The sequence below is a fragment of the Xiphophorus hellerii genome, chromosome 17, assembly GCF_003331165.1.
Source record: "Xiphophorus hellerii strain 12219 chromosome 17, Xiphophorus_hellerii-4.1, whole genome shotgun sequence".
Lineage (NCBI taxonomy): Eukaryota > Metazoa > Chordata > Actinopteri > Cyprinodontiformes > Poeciliidae > Xiphophorus > Xiphophorus hellerii.
In genome coordinates, this window is record NC_045688.1 from 9,955,894 (window position 1) to 9,970,872 (window position 14,979).

The 14,979-nt window shown below is 34.7% G+C and overlaps 1 protein-coding gene across 10 annotated transcripts in view; it reads left to right on the forward strand.

Moving 5' to 3' along the window:
- magi2a (membrane associated guanylate kinase, WW and PDZ domain containing 2a) overlaps nucleotides 1-14,979 on the forward strand; it is a 239,346-nt gene that overhangs the window by 184,849 nt on the left and 39,518 nt on the right. For all 10 annotated transcript variants that reach the window (XR_004342637.1, XM_032589210.1, XM_032589215.1 and 7 more), the window contains one exon: nucleotides 4,332-5,015. Coding sequence is in view for 9 of the 10 variants with exons in the window: in XM_032589210.1 (XP_032445101.1) it covers nucleotides 4,332-5,015 (684 nt within the window). In the remaining variant the exon portion in view is untranslated. The remainder of the gene's footprint in view (nucleotides 1-4,331; nucleotides 5,016-14,979) is intronic.

Below are 14,979 nucleotides of genomic sequence, written 5' to 3' on the forward strand. Positions count from 1 at the left end.
TTATTTTAAGTTCAGTGTGATTTGGTGCACATTCTCCTTAAAAAACAAACCAAAAAAATGCACTTTGCAGCCTTTCTGCAACTGGAAATAATCAATTTTATTCCTATTTGAAAGTTTTACTCTTGACAGTATAGAACTTGACAATTGTTTAAGCTGCATTTAAAGAGTCTTAGGAGCTAACAAAGTAAAGTAGCTTAAACTATAGAATAGAATAGAATAGAAGTACTTTATTCATCCCAGCAGGGAAATTACTTCGCAGTTACAGCATAGAGACAAGACACAATAACAACTACCACTGAGTAGTAGTTGTAGATAAAATAAAAAATAAAAATAAAATATAAAATGCTATGAATTGTAAAAATATGAAATGCTGTTAATATAAAAAGCAACTTAGAGCAGTCCTTGCAAAGATTCAAAAAATGCAGATATGTATATGTAAATATATGTACAGCAAGTGTGCCACAGTGCAGTGGTGCAAAATTGGACTGATTAGTACAGAACAATGATTTAGCTTTTATTGTACAGTGAGATGGCATGTGGCAGGAAGGATTTCCTGTATCTGTCCCTACGACAGCAGAGCTGGAGCAGTCTATGTGAGAAGGTGCTCCGCTGTCTGTCCACTATGTGGTGGAGAGGGTGCTGTTTAAACTAGCTAGCTAACAGATGTTACATGACAGGCTGTGGGTCAAAACGCCCTTTTTACCAATTCATTGTTTTTATGTTCTTGAACCATTTCTTACCAATTTATTTCTCTCGATAATAAGGTATTTTGTGTTGAAATATGGCGATAAATTATATACAAGCCTTACATAATTTAATTTAATTGCATACTATTTTCTGAAGACTTTCTGTTTCGCTCAATTTCGATTTATTTTGGTTCTTAGCACTTCAGATCAAACCAAAGTAGGTCTAAATGACTTCATGCTGATTTTAGTAATTAAAATTTCATAGTTCCTAGAAAACTATTTTAAATCTTTAATTATTAAAGCAGCACAAACTGATGCATAGTAACTACTAAACGTCTCATGGTAGCTGAATTTATTTTGTACAAAAAATGGTTGAGTACAGAACAACCACTTGTCTTTAGCAGCTATTGTACAGCAATAAAACCAGCTGACAAAACGTCTTGGAACTCCGGTTGGGTTGCTAGGTAATGGGCTGGGCTTGGCCTGGGGTTGCTAGGTAACGACGGAATGCCCTGACTGTAAGGTTTTTGAAACAGCTCATTTTCCAGATACCAGAAAACATTCATTTAAGTAAAACAAAAAAAAGACTGTGTGTGTTTTTTTTAAGCGCTTGGGCTGTTTGTCGAAGCAGTTGAGACACAAAATGAAAGTAGAAAAACTTTAATTTTGCCATCAAAATAAAATCTCTTCCAATTAGTTCACAGAATCATCCCCTTAAATGTTGTCCTCTTTTTTTTTTTTGTCTGATCTGTTCTCATAATTTGTGGAAAGATAAAACTAATTGCTAAAACCTGAAGACATCTCTTGGACAGTTGGAAATGCAGTCTCCACCGAAAGCCTGCTGGGAGTTTTGAGATGCCGTAATCCTCTCAGCAGGGACTCTCAGTCCTCTTATGTTCACACACTTCTGAACACACCATTAGAGGGAAATTAACATGTCATGTAGAATTATGAAAGGAAGAAACAGTGAGATGACTGAGCTTGGAAAAGTCGTCCTTGGTCACTGTGCAAAAACGAGGATGCAGTAGTTTCCGATTTACAAGAACCTGACATTATTGCAATTTTTTGTGGATCTGTGTTTGGCAACATTTTATCCATTTCACATAGTTAGAGAGCTTGGAAAGTGTCACCTTAGAAATGTTAGCATATAACATCTTAAATTCAACCTTTTCCATAAAAAATGCACTTTTAAAAGGTAAATTAATTCCTCAGACTGATTTTTAGTGAGTCATGTCATATAAGTTCTGAAACAATTAATCTGATTAATCGTGATTAATCATTTATTGAAATAATCGTCAACTAATTTTACTCATCAATTAATTAACTGGAGTATCAGGACTCAAAAAAGGCCATTTGCTGAAAGAAAAACAAAAACATACTAAGAGCTCTAATTAAGTCAAGTACAAAAATATATAAATTTTGCATCTGAGACCAAAAAAAACTTTATTTAAATATGTTCTACCCTAAACAAGGTGTCATAATTTAGCTTCGCCCAGTTCAGGTTTTGTAAAAAACAAAAACAAACAAATCCAGTTGCTATTCAGGTATTTATTGGCAATCCTAAAGATAATCAACGGATCATCCCTTCACTTACTGAAGTTAAGTCAAACAGAAAGGGATGAGTTAAAAAATATTTTGTAGCTGCATTCACTAAAGGAATGCCGTGTTGTTCAATTTTAGACAATAAAATGTTTGTTTTTTTATTTAAAAATTGAATTTAATTATGTATTTACATCTTTTAATGTCTTTCTAATATTGTATAAAAAGGCATAAGTGAAGAATTTGCAGAATGTGCCAATATTTTTACCCGATTAATCGTCCGAATAATTGATTAATCGATAACTAAAATAGTTGTAACATCATGAATTTAAAGTGGTCATCAGTGCAGACGCCTGGATTCCAGCTCATACCTCTTACATGTGTTGATGCTTCCGGTCTGTCTGCATTTTCTGTCTGGCCACAAACTGAGACACATGGCGAGAGCGAGGCTCCGCGAGGTCACCGCACCACCATTTGTTTTCTGCCAGCGCGCTCGGCTATTGATTGTGACACAAACGCTCAAGGCAAATGTCTGCCGCGTTTACCCTGATTAATTAAAAAGTCCCTCACGTCACGCCGCCTCTAGGTGTGTGCTCTTTCTGCCAGTACCAGCAGAGAAACCAGAAATCGTTTGCATGCGACTCCGTTTACAGTGAGAGATCACATTCACTTCTGTCGCTCAGAGGCTTTAACCTTCTTGCTTCACTTTAACAGTTAATCCATAAATATTGGATGAATTATCTTCTCATGCAACTGACTGGTTGGAAAGCTTTGCAACACTTTCTAGAAATCCCGACAGTTTGCCTATAATTAGAAAATAAGCAGGTAATGTTGAGCAGCCCTTTATAAGGATTGGTTTTATTGTTCCCAGTCGCCCAGTGCCTCCACTGTGGAGCGTAAAACACTATATTTAGCAAAGAGTTGGAGACAGGGATGTGGCTGCATGTGGCGTCCTTTTGTGTGGGAACATTTAATTGTCTGCTAGGTTTTATCTACACTGCAGTGAACAAATAAAAGCTCTGGAAGCCATAAAAGGCAAACACTTATGGCCACCTGTCATCTGTACCCTTTTAAGCAGGAAAGGCAGATAAGAGATTATCGGGTTTTTTGTTTATCTGTGTTTATGGCAGGAAACGTGTGCATGGATACATCTGTCTCTGTAAACAGCTGACAGATAATTGAGCTTTGACTCGTTTTGCAGTTAGAATCTGACTTCTGTCTGATGGCTAGTATCATAGCTTTACTAAAATGGCAAATTACATAGATTTTTCTCTCCCCATTTAATTAGTTTATATAATTTGTGCCTTTGTTTTGCTCATTATGTGTAAATCAGCCCACATTAGCTCTTATTTGATTCTTATCCTGTTTTTCAACCTTTTAAGTGGCTCTTTTCTGCTTTTTCCTTTTTGATTTTTGACTTCCTGCCTACATTTATGCCACAACCTGTAATATGTTGGGAGAAATATACCTGTTTTGTTCTCCTGTGTGGAACTTGTGCTTTTCTGATGACCAGTTATAACCACCAGTGTTGCTTTTTATGTTTTACCTTTAAAAAGTGTTTTTGTCACATGCTACATCTTAAAACAAAGTTTCTATAAAAAAGTATTCTCCCCCCTGAATGTTTCTACCCTTTTTATTGATTTAACAAACCAATCGGAATCAACAAAATTTTACTTTTTGACAAAAATAAAATCTCTTCAACGTCAAACTAGTCATTTGAACTTTAACTAGATATTTTGTTGAAGAAAGTTCAGCATTAGAATATGATTATACAAGAGCAGAAAGTAATGATTATCGATTAAGAAATTTGATTAATTGGATAAAAAAATTCTGCATATTTTTCATTTAAACTTTAAGACCATTTTTGAGTGTGTATAATCTAGTTAACGATTATATGATTATTGTATTAATTCATGATTATTTCAATAATCAATTCAACACTATTAATCCGATTAATTGTTTTTTGCCACTTAAAGAATTTGAGTCTGTTAACAGTTAATCGATTGCTAAATTAGTTGACAATTATTTCAATAATCAATTCAACATGATTAATCATTTCAGCCCTAGGCTATACTTGACTTTCTCTGCCTTTTTGTTTTTTCGTAGGGGACGTCATCGTCTACATTAACGACGTCTGCGTTCTGGGAACGACCCACGCTGATGTGGTTAAACTCTTCCAGTCGGTTCCCATCGGTCAGAGCGTGACGCTCGTGTTGTGTCGCGGCTACCCTTTACCGTATGACCCAGAAGACGCCTCCAACACCAACAACTCCACCACCACCATCATCTCCCCTCTGGGCATCATGGAGCAGCGGCCCATCATGGTGAACGGCAGAACCGGCTACGATAACTACCTGGACTACCTGACGCGTACGGCGCGCTTCGTCACAGACCCCAGTCAGGACCACGTCAACTGCCAGCAGCCGCCGCTTCTCACCGCTCACCCGGGCGACACCCACCTCGACGGCTCGCTCCCGGCCACCACCGGCACCACGCCTCCCGACAGCGTCTCCATGGCGTCGTCGGGGGCTACCCAAGGGGAGCTGCTGACGGTGACGATGGTGAAGGGCGTGGACGGGTTCGGCTTCACGATCGCAGACAGTCTTACGGGTCAGCGCGTCAAGCAAGTCCTGGAGCCTCAGGGCTGTCCGGGTCTGTGCGAAGGTGACCTGATCCTGGAGATAAACAAGCAGGCAGTGGCCGGATTCACCCACACGCAGGTGGTGGAGCTGCTGAAGGAGTGTGCAGTGGGGGCAGAGGCCAGCCTGGTGGTGCAGAGAGGGGGCACGGGTAAGTCTACATGTCTGTTTATTGTTCTGTTGTTCTCCAGAAGAGCAAAATGTGTGATTCTGTGTGTTTCAGTCCAGTAATGAAAGCTGAGTCAGTCCTGAATTTACCAACAATAGACCATTAACCATAAAATTGCACAAAAATGAAATTACAAAAATAAATTTGCCTAATGGAAATATGGCAATTTTGACACACAAAACATGTTTTTGCACTAGATGAGGTGGTTTTTCAGCCGCATTAAAGTTGATTTATGTTGCAAAACTGCAACGGAAACATTTTATTTACATCACACCTGATCAGCTACAGGATGTTACTACTGCCAAAAGCGACAAAGAAGACGACAAGAAGTAGTTGGTTTATTTTTTTCAATGTGCATCTCAGTTCATAAAAAGTTTTGTCACTCAGATGTGTTGAATTCATAAATCTTCTGTAAAATCACCGACTATAACTTCCCCAAAACGCCGCACACGCAGCCGCTCCAACGCCTGCGTAAGTCTTGTCTGATGGCTGACAGATAGAGTGCTACTAAGATTATTAGTCTTAACTAAAATAAATAAAACAGACATTTTCATTAACTGAAATAATTAAAAACAGTAGTTAATGGAGAAAAAATTAATAAGTAAGTCAAACTATATTGTGTGTCTATAAAACTAAACCATACTGAAATTATAGATGTAATATTCTTTTTTGTTTAGGAATCTATTTATTATTAGCCTTTCAAAAGTGATCTTTACGTTAACTGTAGGCAAATTTACAGTTGGGAGTTAATTGGTTGTTTAGCAATAATTTGAATACATTTTTTGAAAATGGTTTATTCTGTTGAGTATTCACTACCCAATCTTTTTATATTTAATCACAATACTTGGATTCTGTACCTAAAAATTAGCCAAAGTATGAAAAAACTAAACTATTATTGTAACTAATAAAAACAAAATAAAACTAAACAATATTTAACTAATAAAAACTAGAAAACACATTCTAAAAATTAATTTAAGCTAACTGAGTTAGACAAACAAAAGTCAACAACGAAATAAAACTAAACTATAATGAAAAATCTGAAACTATTAGCACCCTGGTGTTTGCATCATGGCTGAATTCTGTCTATATCTCCTGAAACTGTTTACATTTGCCATGATTTTTACTAACTTATTGCATTTACAGCTTTCTTATTTTTCTTTTTTTACATTAGCAGAAAATAGGCAAAGATTTGTGATGGTGATGGAAACCCAGCTACCTACTGTCCATTTAAATCCTCTTGACTTTTACCTTTCTCCAGATTCAAAATGTCCGTCTCCTCTCTGAGTCCGATCTGTCAACAATACGATCTGATTGAAAAGTTTTTTTGTCTAGTTGCTTTTGATACATTTTTGTTTGCATGGTCAGTTTCTTATGGACTCTAAAGTAGGACGGGGCAGTAAGCTTAAAAACAAAATCTCTGATTTTAATTTTTTCTTGAAAAGAAATTACAAATTACAGAAAAGTATCTTTTATTTCAATCATCTCTTCGGTGAGTATTAGGGCCACACTACAATAATTTTTGTTTAATTATGAGAATATAGTCATAATATTAACAGAATAAAGACAAAACTTCTTAAAATTGCATGGATAAAGTTAAAATCTGACATGAGCATCTCAGTCTCTTCCTCAATTATTTCAAATAATTTGATGCTAATGTGTTAAAAGATTTATTATTTCTACTAAATATTACGTTTTATCTGTAAAAATTGCACCAAAATAAAGCTTCACAAAATACTTTTAACTTTTGGTTATTTTTTATTTTAAAATTACAATTTTATTCTCACTTTATTTTTACTCTATTGTCTAATGACTTTATTCTTGTAATAATATAACTTTATTTTTGTTATTAGAATAAAAAACATTTGCCAGGCCCCAATATTTTCTCATAGAGTTGACCTGAATTAAAATGTAAATAAATAGAAGCTAAAAAATATGTTTATCAAGCAAAATGGCGGCATCAGTCTAAAGCTCAAGGACTTTATTTTCCAAAAATGGAAAACCAAAACTTTGATTAAATCAATTTATGGCCCAGTCCTACTCTAAAAAATCTTATTTTTCCTTCAATTATCACATAAACGACCTTCAAGTGCTTCCAACTATACATCTTTCCTTACAGTCAGAAAATGCCACAGCAGAATCTGCAGGTAGCTGGGCTGTTTTTTTGCTTTTTGTGTTTGCAATATGACTGCTGACCTTGTGAGCTGTGAGCGTTCAGACGTCAACGTTTTGTCTTCAAAGTCGGAAACTGTCAGAGAGCTTCAGAATAATGTCAACGTCTCTGGTGGTAAATGAAAGGGATCATACAAAGAGGAAGGTGTTTTGTCACCCTGGACAAACGCAGCAGACATTTAAAAAAAAAAGGTGCCGGTTTTTGTGAAGTAAGACATGAAACCATGATGGATCATTTCAAAAAGGTTTATCCACCTTTAAAGTGACAGACATTCTCTTTAAACCAACTGAGAAATTCATAAATCTGTTAAAACAAGACATGAAAAACAGAAAAAAGCTCAAATAACCTGGTTTATTAAGTGTCCTGACTGCAATAATAATAGTTTTATGAAGCATTTAGGCTTCTTAAGTTCAAATTTCACATTTTTACTGATTTTTATTTACAAAAAAAGAAATAAAATTTTGCTTCTTCATTCGAATCCTTTAGTTAAACTCATAGTTTGCAGAAAAGTTACAAAATATAAATATTATCTCAAAGGTATCAGTCAGGAATAGGGTACAAAAAAGTGTTTAGCTTTATGCTTATACCATAGCAAAGCAAACAGTCAATAATGTGAAAAAAGTTAGATTATATTGCGTTAAAAAGTAATTTCTCTTGGTATTTACAATTTTCTTTTATCTTAAATGCAAAATGTACACATTTTTTGTTCAGTTTTGGATTAAAACCACTTTAAGAGTTTTATTTTATCAGCAAATGACCGTTTTTGAGTCTGTATGCTCCAGTTAATGATTTATCAATTACCAGATTAGTTGGCAATACAAAGTTTCCCCCAGAAAACTTGCTAAGCCCGGTGGTTGGACGCTCGGCAGTCATTCATCCAGCGGCCTGTCGTGTTTTTGAGTTAAAAAATGTTTAAAGTTTAAAGAAAATTTGAAAATATCATTTGATGATTATGTGTTATTGAAAGATTGTAAGATTAATACCTGAACACCAACTATAAAGTCTTAACAAATGCAAACATAAAAAAAAAAACGTAAGTAAATACGCAATTCTAAGTCTGGTGGGGGCACAAATAAAGCCTGGTGGCCCGCCAGGCTTGTAATACACTGAGGGAAACCCTGATTTATTAGTTCTTCAGAGAAACTGTGAAAAACATACATCAAGGTCAACATAAGAAAGCCTACTTTTGGCAAAAAAACACAAAAAAATCCTGAAATTAGATCAAAATATTCTGCATTTCTTACTCAGCCTTATGGTCGGATTAGTTTGTTGTTACATTAAAAGGTGGAAATATTGATAAAGGTCTAATTTTTTACATTGCAAAGCATGCTTCTACTGCCTGAACCAGCTGGAATTGAGTCCATTTACAGTTTTTGGGTTTTGGTCTTGATTTGTCTTGGCGTCCACTGAGAGGTGATGCATGAACTTTGCCGGATGATCTGAAAGCAAAGCAGTTTTGCCTTTGCTTTTGTGTGCATTTGTTGTGTAATGTCACATTCGAGTCACAATGCCAGCTGCCTGAGAGCCACAGACACCGTGGAGACTCTGCAGCAAAGGTCAGCATTGCCATCTGAATATAGTTACAGCTGTTTATTTCTTTATTAGGCTGCCCGTGTCTCTGTTTCCAGCATAGAAATCTAAATAAAGTTCTTTTTAAAGTGTAAAAAAGTGCCCTGATGTGTGACAGTGAAGTAGTTTTACTTTCATGATTGGAATGTCGAGCCAAAGATTTCTTATTCCATTTGTAGATACAAGTGAATACATCATGGTGCACTATTGAGCGTCTTTGTTAAAGGCAACTGGGAGTCAAAGGAGTCAATTTTTACTGAAATGAGGCTGGAAGTGAGATACAGTATGTGTGTGTCAAAATTCTTTAATTTTCAGTTTGGAGAGGTTCATGTGTCGTTTGGGAATATTTCAGAGATTTAACCATGAAACCCCGTTAACCTCGTTAAGATCTAAAACTAAGGTTGAAATGATTAATCGCGATTAACAATGTTAATCGCGATTAATCATGTTAATCCTGATAAATTGTATCAATCCTGGTTAATTGTATTAACTTTGATTAAACGTTTGTTGACGTAATCATCAACTATTTTGATTATCCATTAATCAACTAGAGTTAAAATAGCCTAAAATAGGGTATAATTTAGCTAAAACTGTCCAAAAGTATGTACATTTTTTATTTAAGTTAAAAATAAACCTCCTGTAAATATGTTCTGCAGATGTCAATTGGCATAATTGTATTTTCACCTGGTTCAAATCCTTTTTTTTTTTTTATAGTGCCATTAAAGCCCTTTTTAATAATTCTATCCAATTATTAATCGGTTAATCCAAAAGAATAGTCAATAAATCAGCCCTACAGTGTATTGGTGGTAGTTTGAGCAGAAATGACTGATTTGTCCAAATGTCGATGTTAGTACTTTGCAATTTGCAGCAGGGGAACCTCTGGTGCACAGAGTAAATACCGCCAAAAAACCTGAAAGGTAGAGGTTTTCCTTTTAATACAACAAACATGCGAAATTAAAATAGTGGTGAGTAGTAAGAAGTTGTTTTAATCAGAAAAAAATTGACTGACCTCGTCAGTCCATGTGGTTCATATTCTTTGAAACTGTTGTGCAAACGGCTATATTTTAAAGTCCTGCGGTGAATAATAATATGAAGTTAATGTGTTAAAAGATGAATTATTTTCTTACTTGTAAAACCAAAATATGTCTTAAGAGGCTCAACATTCCTCATTGTTGACATTTTTTTGTCCAAGCATTCTTATAAAATTACTACTTTTGACATTATTAACGCCTTTTTCTCATATTATTCCAACCTTAATGTCATACCTTTAATGGGCAATCGTTGAACAAGTTCTCCTGACTTCACTGTCCAAATAAATAGAAGCTGTAAAACAAGATGGCCGCCTTGGTTGTGCTGACATCACTTGTCGCTATGGAAACACAAGGAGTGCAAAAAATTAAATCCAAAAATTTCCTTTTATATCTCATCTATAACAGTTCAGGTTGTTTTTTTCTCGTTTTTTTAAACCAGTTTTCTTGTTTTCTACCGTCCCACCGTTCTTCTAAATCTGGAAGTGTCTAACGGAGCCGACCAGCCGGCTTCTGGCTGATATCGGCCGCAGAACCGCCATCACTGCTAGATCTCTGGCTGCATCCTGCTAATATTTGCCAGCTAAGCTCATCGCAACGTTTTTCAAGCAACCACCTCTTTGCTTTCATCCGCGCTCGCAAACACTGACAACTTTCATGCTTTCTTAACTCCCAAATTCAGGGACCTTGGTGGTTTTTTAATGGAGTGGTTACTATGGCAACACACTCCTAAACGTCCAGCATTAGTGGCTTAAAAAGCACCAGAGATGAAGATTGGTAACGGATAGCAACAAGATGTTTCTCTTGAACTGAGTTTGTTCCAAAAAATCTGAAATTTTAAATATAAAATGAGTTTTTTATTTTTATTTTTCTGTACTACCAAGTGGTTCAAAAAACAACCCAAACAAGCCTTTCTGTCAGGTGATTAAAAATTTACACACTCATTTTAAGTGAGGAAAATGCGAGTCAAAGGGCTGGCGATAAATTAATTTTATCAACTCATCAAATTTTTAGTTTCTGGCTATTTAATTTTTGAAAAATCTGGATTTTTTTCTCTCGCTGTAAACCTTCAGTTTCCATAGTTCAAAATTAAAGTAAGAATAAAGTAATAAAATCAACAAATTTACTACGTTATCGCAGAATAAAGTGCAAAATTCATGAGAACACAAACACGAAAAATAAGATAATTTAAATGAGGAATGTTGAGCACATTGTAAAGCTATACTTTATATTTATACTTAATATTTTAACACAGCATTAAATTATTGTCAGTATCAGAACTTTGAAACTATTGTGCAAATAACTGACTCTATTTTGAAAAAAAGAACCACAGACATCAGCTTTTTCTCATTTTTTGTTATAAAAATGAGACATTTTTTTTTTTTTAATTTTACAGCAATTTAAAAAATTGCTGTAAAATGTTGTCTCTATTCTGCTAATATTATGACTTTTAATGTAATTAAACATAAATTTTTGTAACCTGGTTCTGATACTCTGTCATCAAACTCACAGAAGGGATGACTGAAATAAAAAAACACTTTTTGAAAATATTTTCTGTCGTTTGAATTTAAAATAATCGACTGTTTCTGTCAGAGAAGTGATTTAAAATTACTTTCCTGCTTTTAAAATTAATTTAAAATCCTAAATAATCTGTTTTGTATACTTAAAATAAAAAAGTTTTGAACTCTAAATCAAATATTTTCCCTTACTTTTTTTCTGAAAAGCCCAGAAGTGTCAATATCAACAGTTATTAGAGACATACCAGTCCAGAAATGAGGCCTTTTCTTACCAAATCTTCCGGTCAATTAAACTCGACCGCCTTTAGAAGCTTTTCACTCATATTAAACATATGAGTCATACTCACCCATCCTTGAATTGTATCTTGACCCTGCTGCCCTCTTCCCAAGAAATCTGTTTTTTTCTCCTCATTACTGATAATTATAGAGCCTGAACATGAAGATTACCCGCAACTTCAATAGTGGCTTTTTCGACCATTATAACTGCAGAATTAGCTCTTTACTGGACCTACAACTCGTGATTATTTCAGTTATTAATTATTCTATTGACTATTTGAATGATTAATTGATTAATCGGATAAACTTAATTTTATGGTTTCAGTTTCAAGACTGACAAATGTGTTAAAGGTAAAGGTTACACGCATACTTACAGTATTCAGCAGCGCTGCAACTAATGGTGATTTTAGTAATTGATTATTCCATCAAATATTCTGACGATTAATTGATTAACTGGGTACGAAAAAATTGGCATCTAAATATAAAGATTTTTCCTCTTAAGCCTTTTTTTAAGTGTGACTTAAAAACTAAATTAAATATTAGTTTTTAAGTTTAAAAAGCAATAATTAAGTTTTGGCTTAATTGTGTGTGTTATTTGAACAAACTGATGTTTTTAAAAGTCTATTAACGATTAATCGATTACTAATTTAGTTCACGATTATTTCAATTAATCGCGATTAATCGTTTGAGCCCTACTCCTTACATTATTAAGCGTCTTTCTCCAGCAATGGCCACCACTTGCATGCTTCCAGAGGTGAATTAAACATCATGAATCAGTGGTTTTTCTTTGACCTCCCTCCTGAGGTCAGGTGAAGAGGTACTTGAACTGCATGGAAAGAATCAAAGCCTCCTGCAGGGAGCGTGTTTTAGCTAGACAGTGATCCATCTACCAAGCGCATGCAAAAACAACAGGAGGAAGAGAGAGATGAGTTGGACTCTGTGCCAGGAGATCACAGCCTTTCAGCTTTGTTCACACTCAGACCCCCCCATGCTAGCTCTGAATGTTTGGAGGTGCCGCCAAGGATCGATATCTGCCCAGAGGAGACAGGCAGGGGTTCTTAAACAAAGCAGATGGCAGGCAGCCATGTTGCCTTAAAAATTAGATCACAAGGCTAAAAGTTGTGCTTGACATCTCCTCCCTGTGTGGGAGGAGCAGCTCGAAAACTAAAGTCACCTCTTAAACAAATCAAGAGCTTCTGTTGTGGCTTTTATTACAATGAAGTGATCATCCACTGTGTGAGTGCGGTTTGATAAATTGGGCTGTGTTTTGAGCTCTCGTATCATGCATATTCAAGCAGTTTGTAAGTGGTTTGTTTGTGCACAGAGGCACAATGCAACTGATAGAAGTGGAAGACATCTGTTTTCTGCACAGGTTGTCATGTGAAGGAGACAGACTTCTTCTTCCTCGTGTGCATATTCAGGAAAGAACATTCTGACATGATGCAATCACTTCTACTGTTATCGCCTTGTCTGTGCAATCAGGCTGCTTTCAGTTAAACACATATTTGATTAAACCTCCCTCATCATTTAGATCCATAAATCATAGATCCAGCTTTGTCAGGTTAAAGTATCTATTCATGCAGATCCATGTATCAGTGTCAATCATGCCCACAACTGCATTTTTGTACAAATTATAACTGTATTTTGGGGGGAGAAATGACGTTGCTCAGTAAGCATCATTTGAAGACACAAAGATTCATGATTTAAATGTTTTTTCACTGTTTAAATTGAGAATCAGAACAGTTGTTGTTGCTTTTGTGTAAAAAAGAATGCAAACTTTAGTTGCTTTTGTTAAAATAGTTTTGAATAGGTTCACACCCAGCATTTTTTGTGCAGTTATGTGACAAAAAAAACTTTAAATGGAGGGAAAATTAAACAGTGTTTTTTTATTTTACAAAACAAAATCTAACAACTGTGGCATGTACTAGTATTCAGTAGGGCTGCAACTAACAATTATTTTATTAAACAATTATTCTATCAATTATTCGATTAATCGGGTAAAATAAATTGGCACATTGTACAGTATTTAATTTAACCACTTACATTTTTTTGTTCCTATGTACAATATAAAAAATATATTAAAAGATGCCAATAAAAAATGTATTTGGTTTTTTAAAAAGGAAAATAAAAATTTTATTACCTAAATGCAATAGCATCATTGTTTTAACTCGAGGAGTTTTGGGTAAAACATTTTTACTAACAGATATTTTTGCCTTAAATACAAAATTTATATATATTTTGTACAGTTTTGGCTTATAACTTGGAATATGTTTATTTTTTTTCCAGGAAATGTCCTCTTTTTGAGTGTATACGCCAGTTAACAATCAATCGATTACTAAATTAATTGATTTTTATAATCGATTAATTGCGATTAATCGTTTCAGCCTTAACATTCAGACACTTTAATCTGATAAACTTGAATAAAATTCCTGAATTTCCTCCTGAAGTCACCTAATTGAGTCCACCAGAGTGCAGATAGATCTCAGAAAAAAAACACATCATGAAGAGCAAGGAACACGTTTGTGGAAATGTTTAAAACAGCTTCAGTTTATGAATAATGGTGGAACTCAATTTCAGTTTTTAATCTAGCTAATTGTAGGGTCTGTAATTAATTGGATTTTAATTTAACTATACATCGATCAACTTTTTCAATTCAAAAACCCATTTAGCTGCTAAATTATTGAATAAATAGACATATGAGCTCAACAACAAAGCTAATTACTGTTTCTAAAAACAGTAAATAAACTAGCAAAGTGCTTTTATACCCATTTAACTTTCAAGTGTTTCAGGAACTTTTTTCCTGCTACATATTTAACATTTAGATGCTATTTTAGTCTAATGCCTTTTAGCACAACTTGAATACAACAAGCGTCCCATCAGATTTTTTTTAACAGAAATTAACACCCAGTGGGACAAGAGAAGCAGCTTTGTCATCAATTGCATAAGCAATAAATCAATTAATAGCATGATAAACTAAAACGACCTCAATAATTTCCATTTGCATGATTTATCGTTTTTCCTCTCTTCAGTCTGGTGCTTTTGTCTCATCTAGCCCTTTTTTCCAAGTCTAATTTTGCAAACAGAGACCGTACAATTCATTTTATTTGTTGTTTTGTTTATTTTGGATATGTAAAATCTCTTCCAGTTCCAGTGTCAAATGTTCATTAGGATTCAAGTTTATTGATGTTTGAGAATGCGTTCTTGCATTTAGATGCCCTTATTACCATTATACTTGGAAATGGTCTCAAAACAATAATATTATTGTTTGTCACAATAATAATCGGTTATCGTAACAGGTCTTTCTATCGGATATTGCTTTTCTGTCTCCAGAACCGCACAAATCTGAGTGTAATTAATTGCATTAAAATTTTTGTGCCTTAAAATCT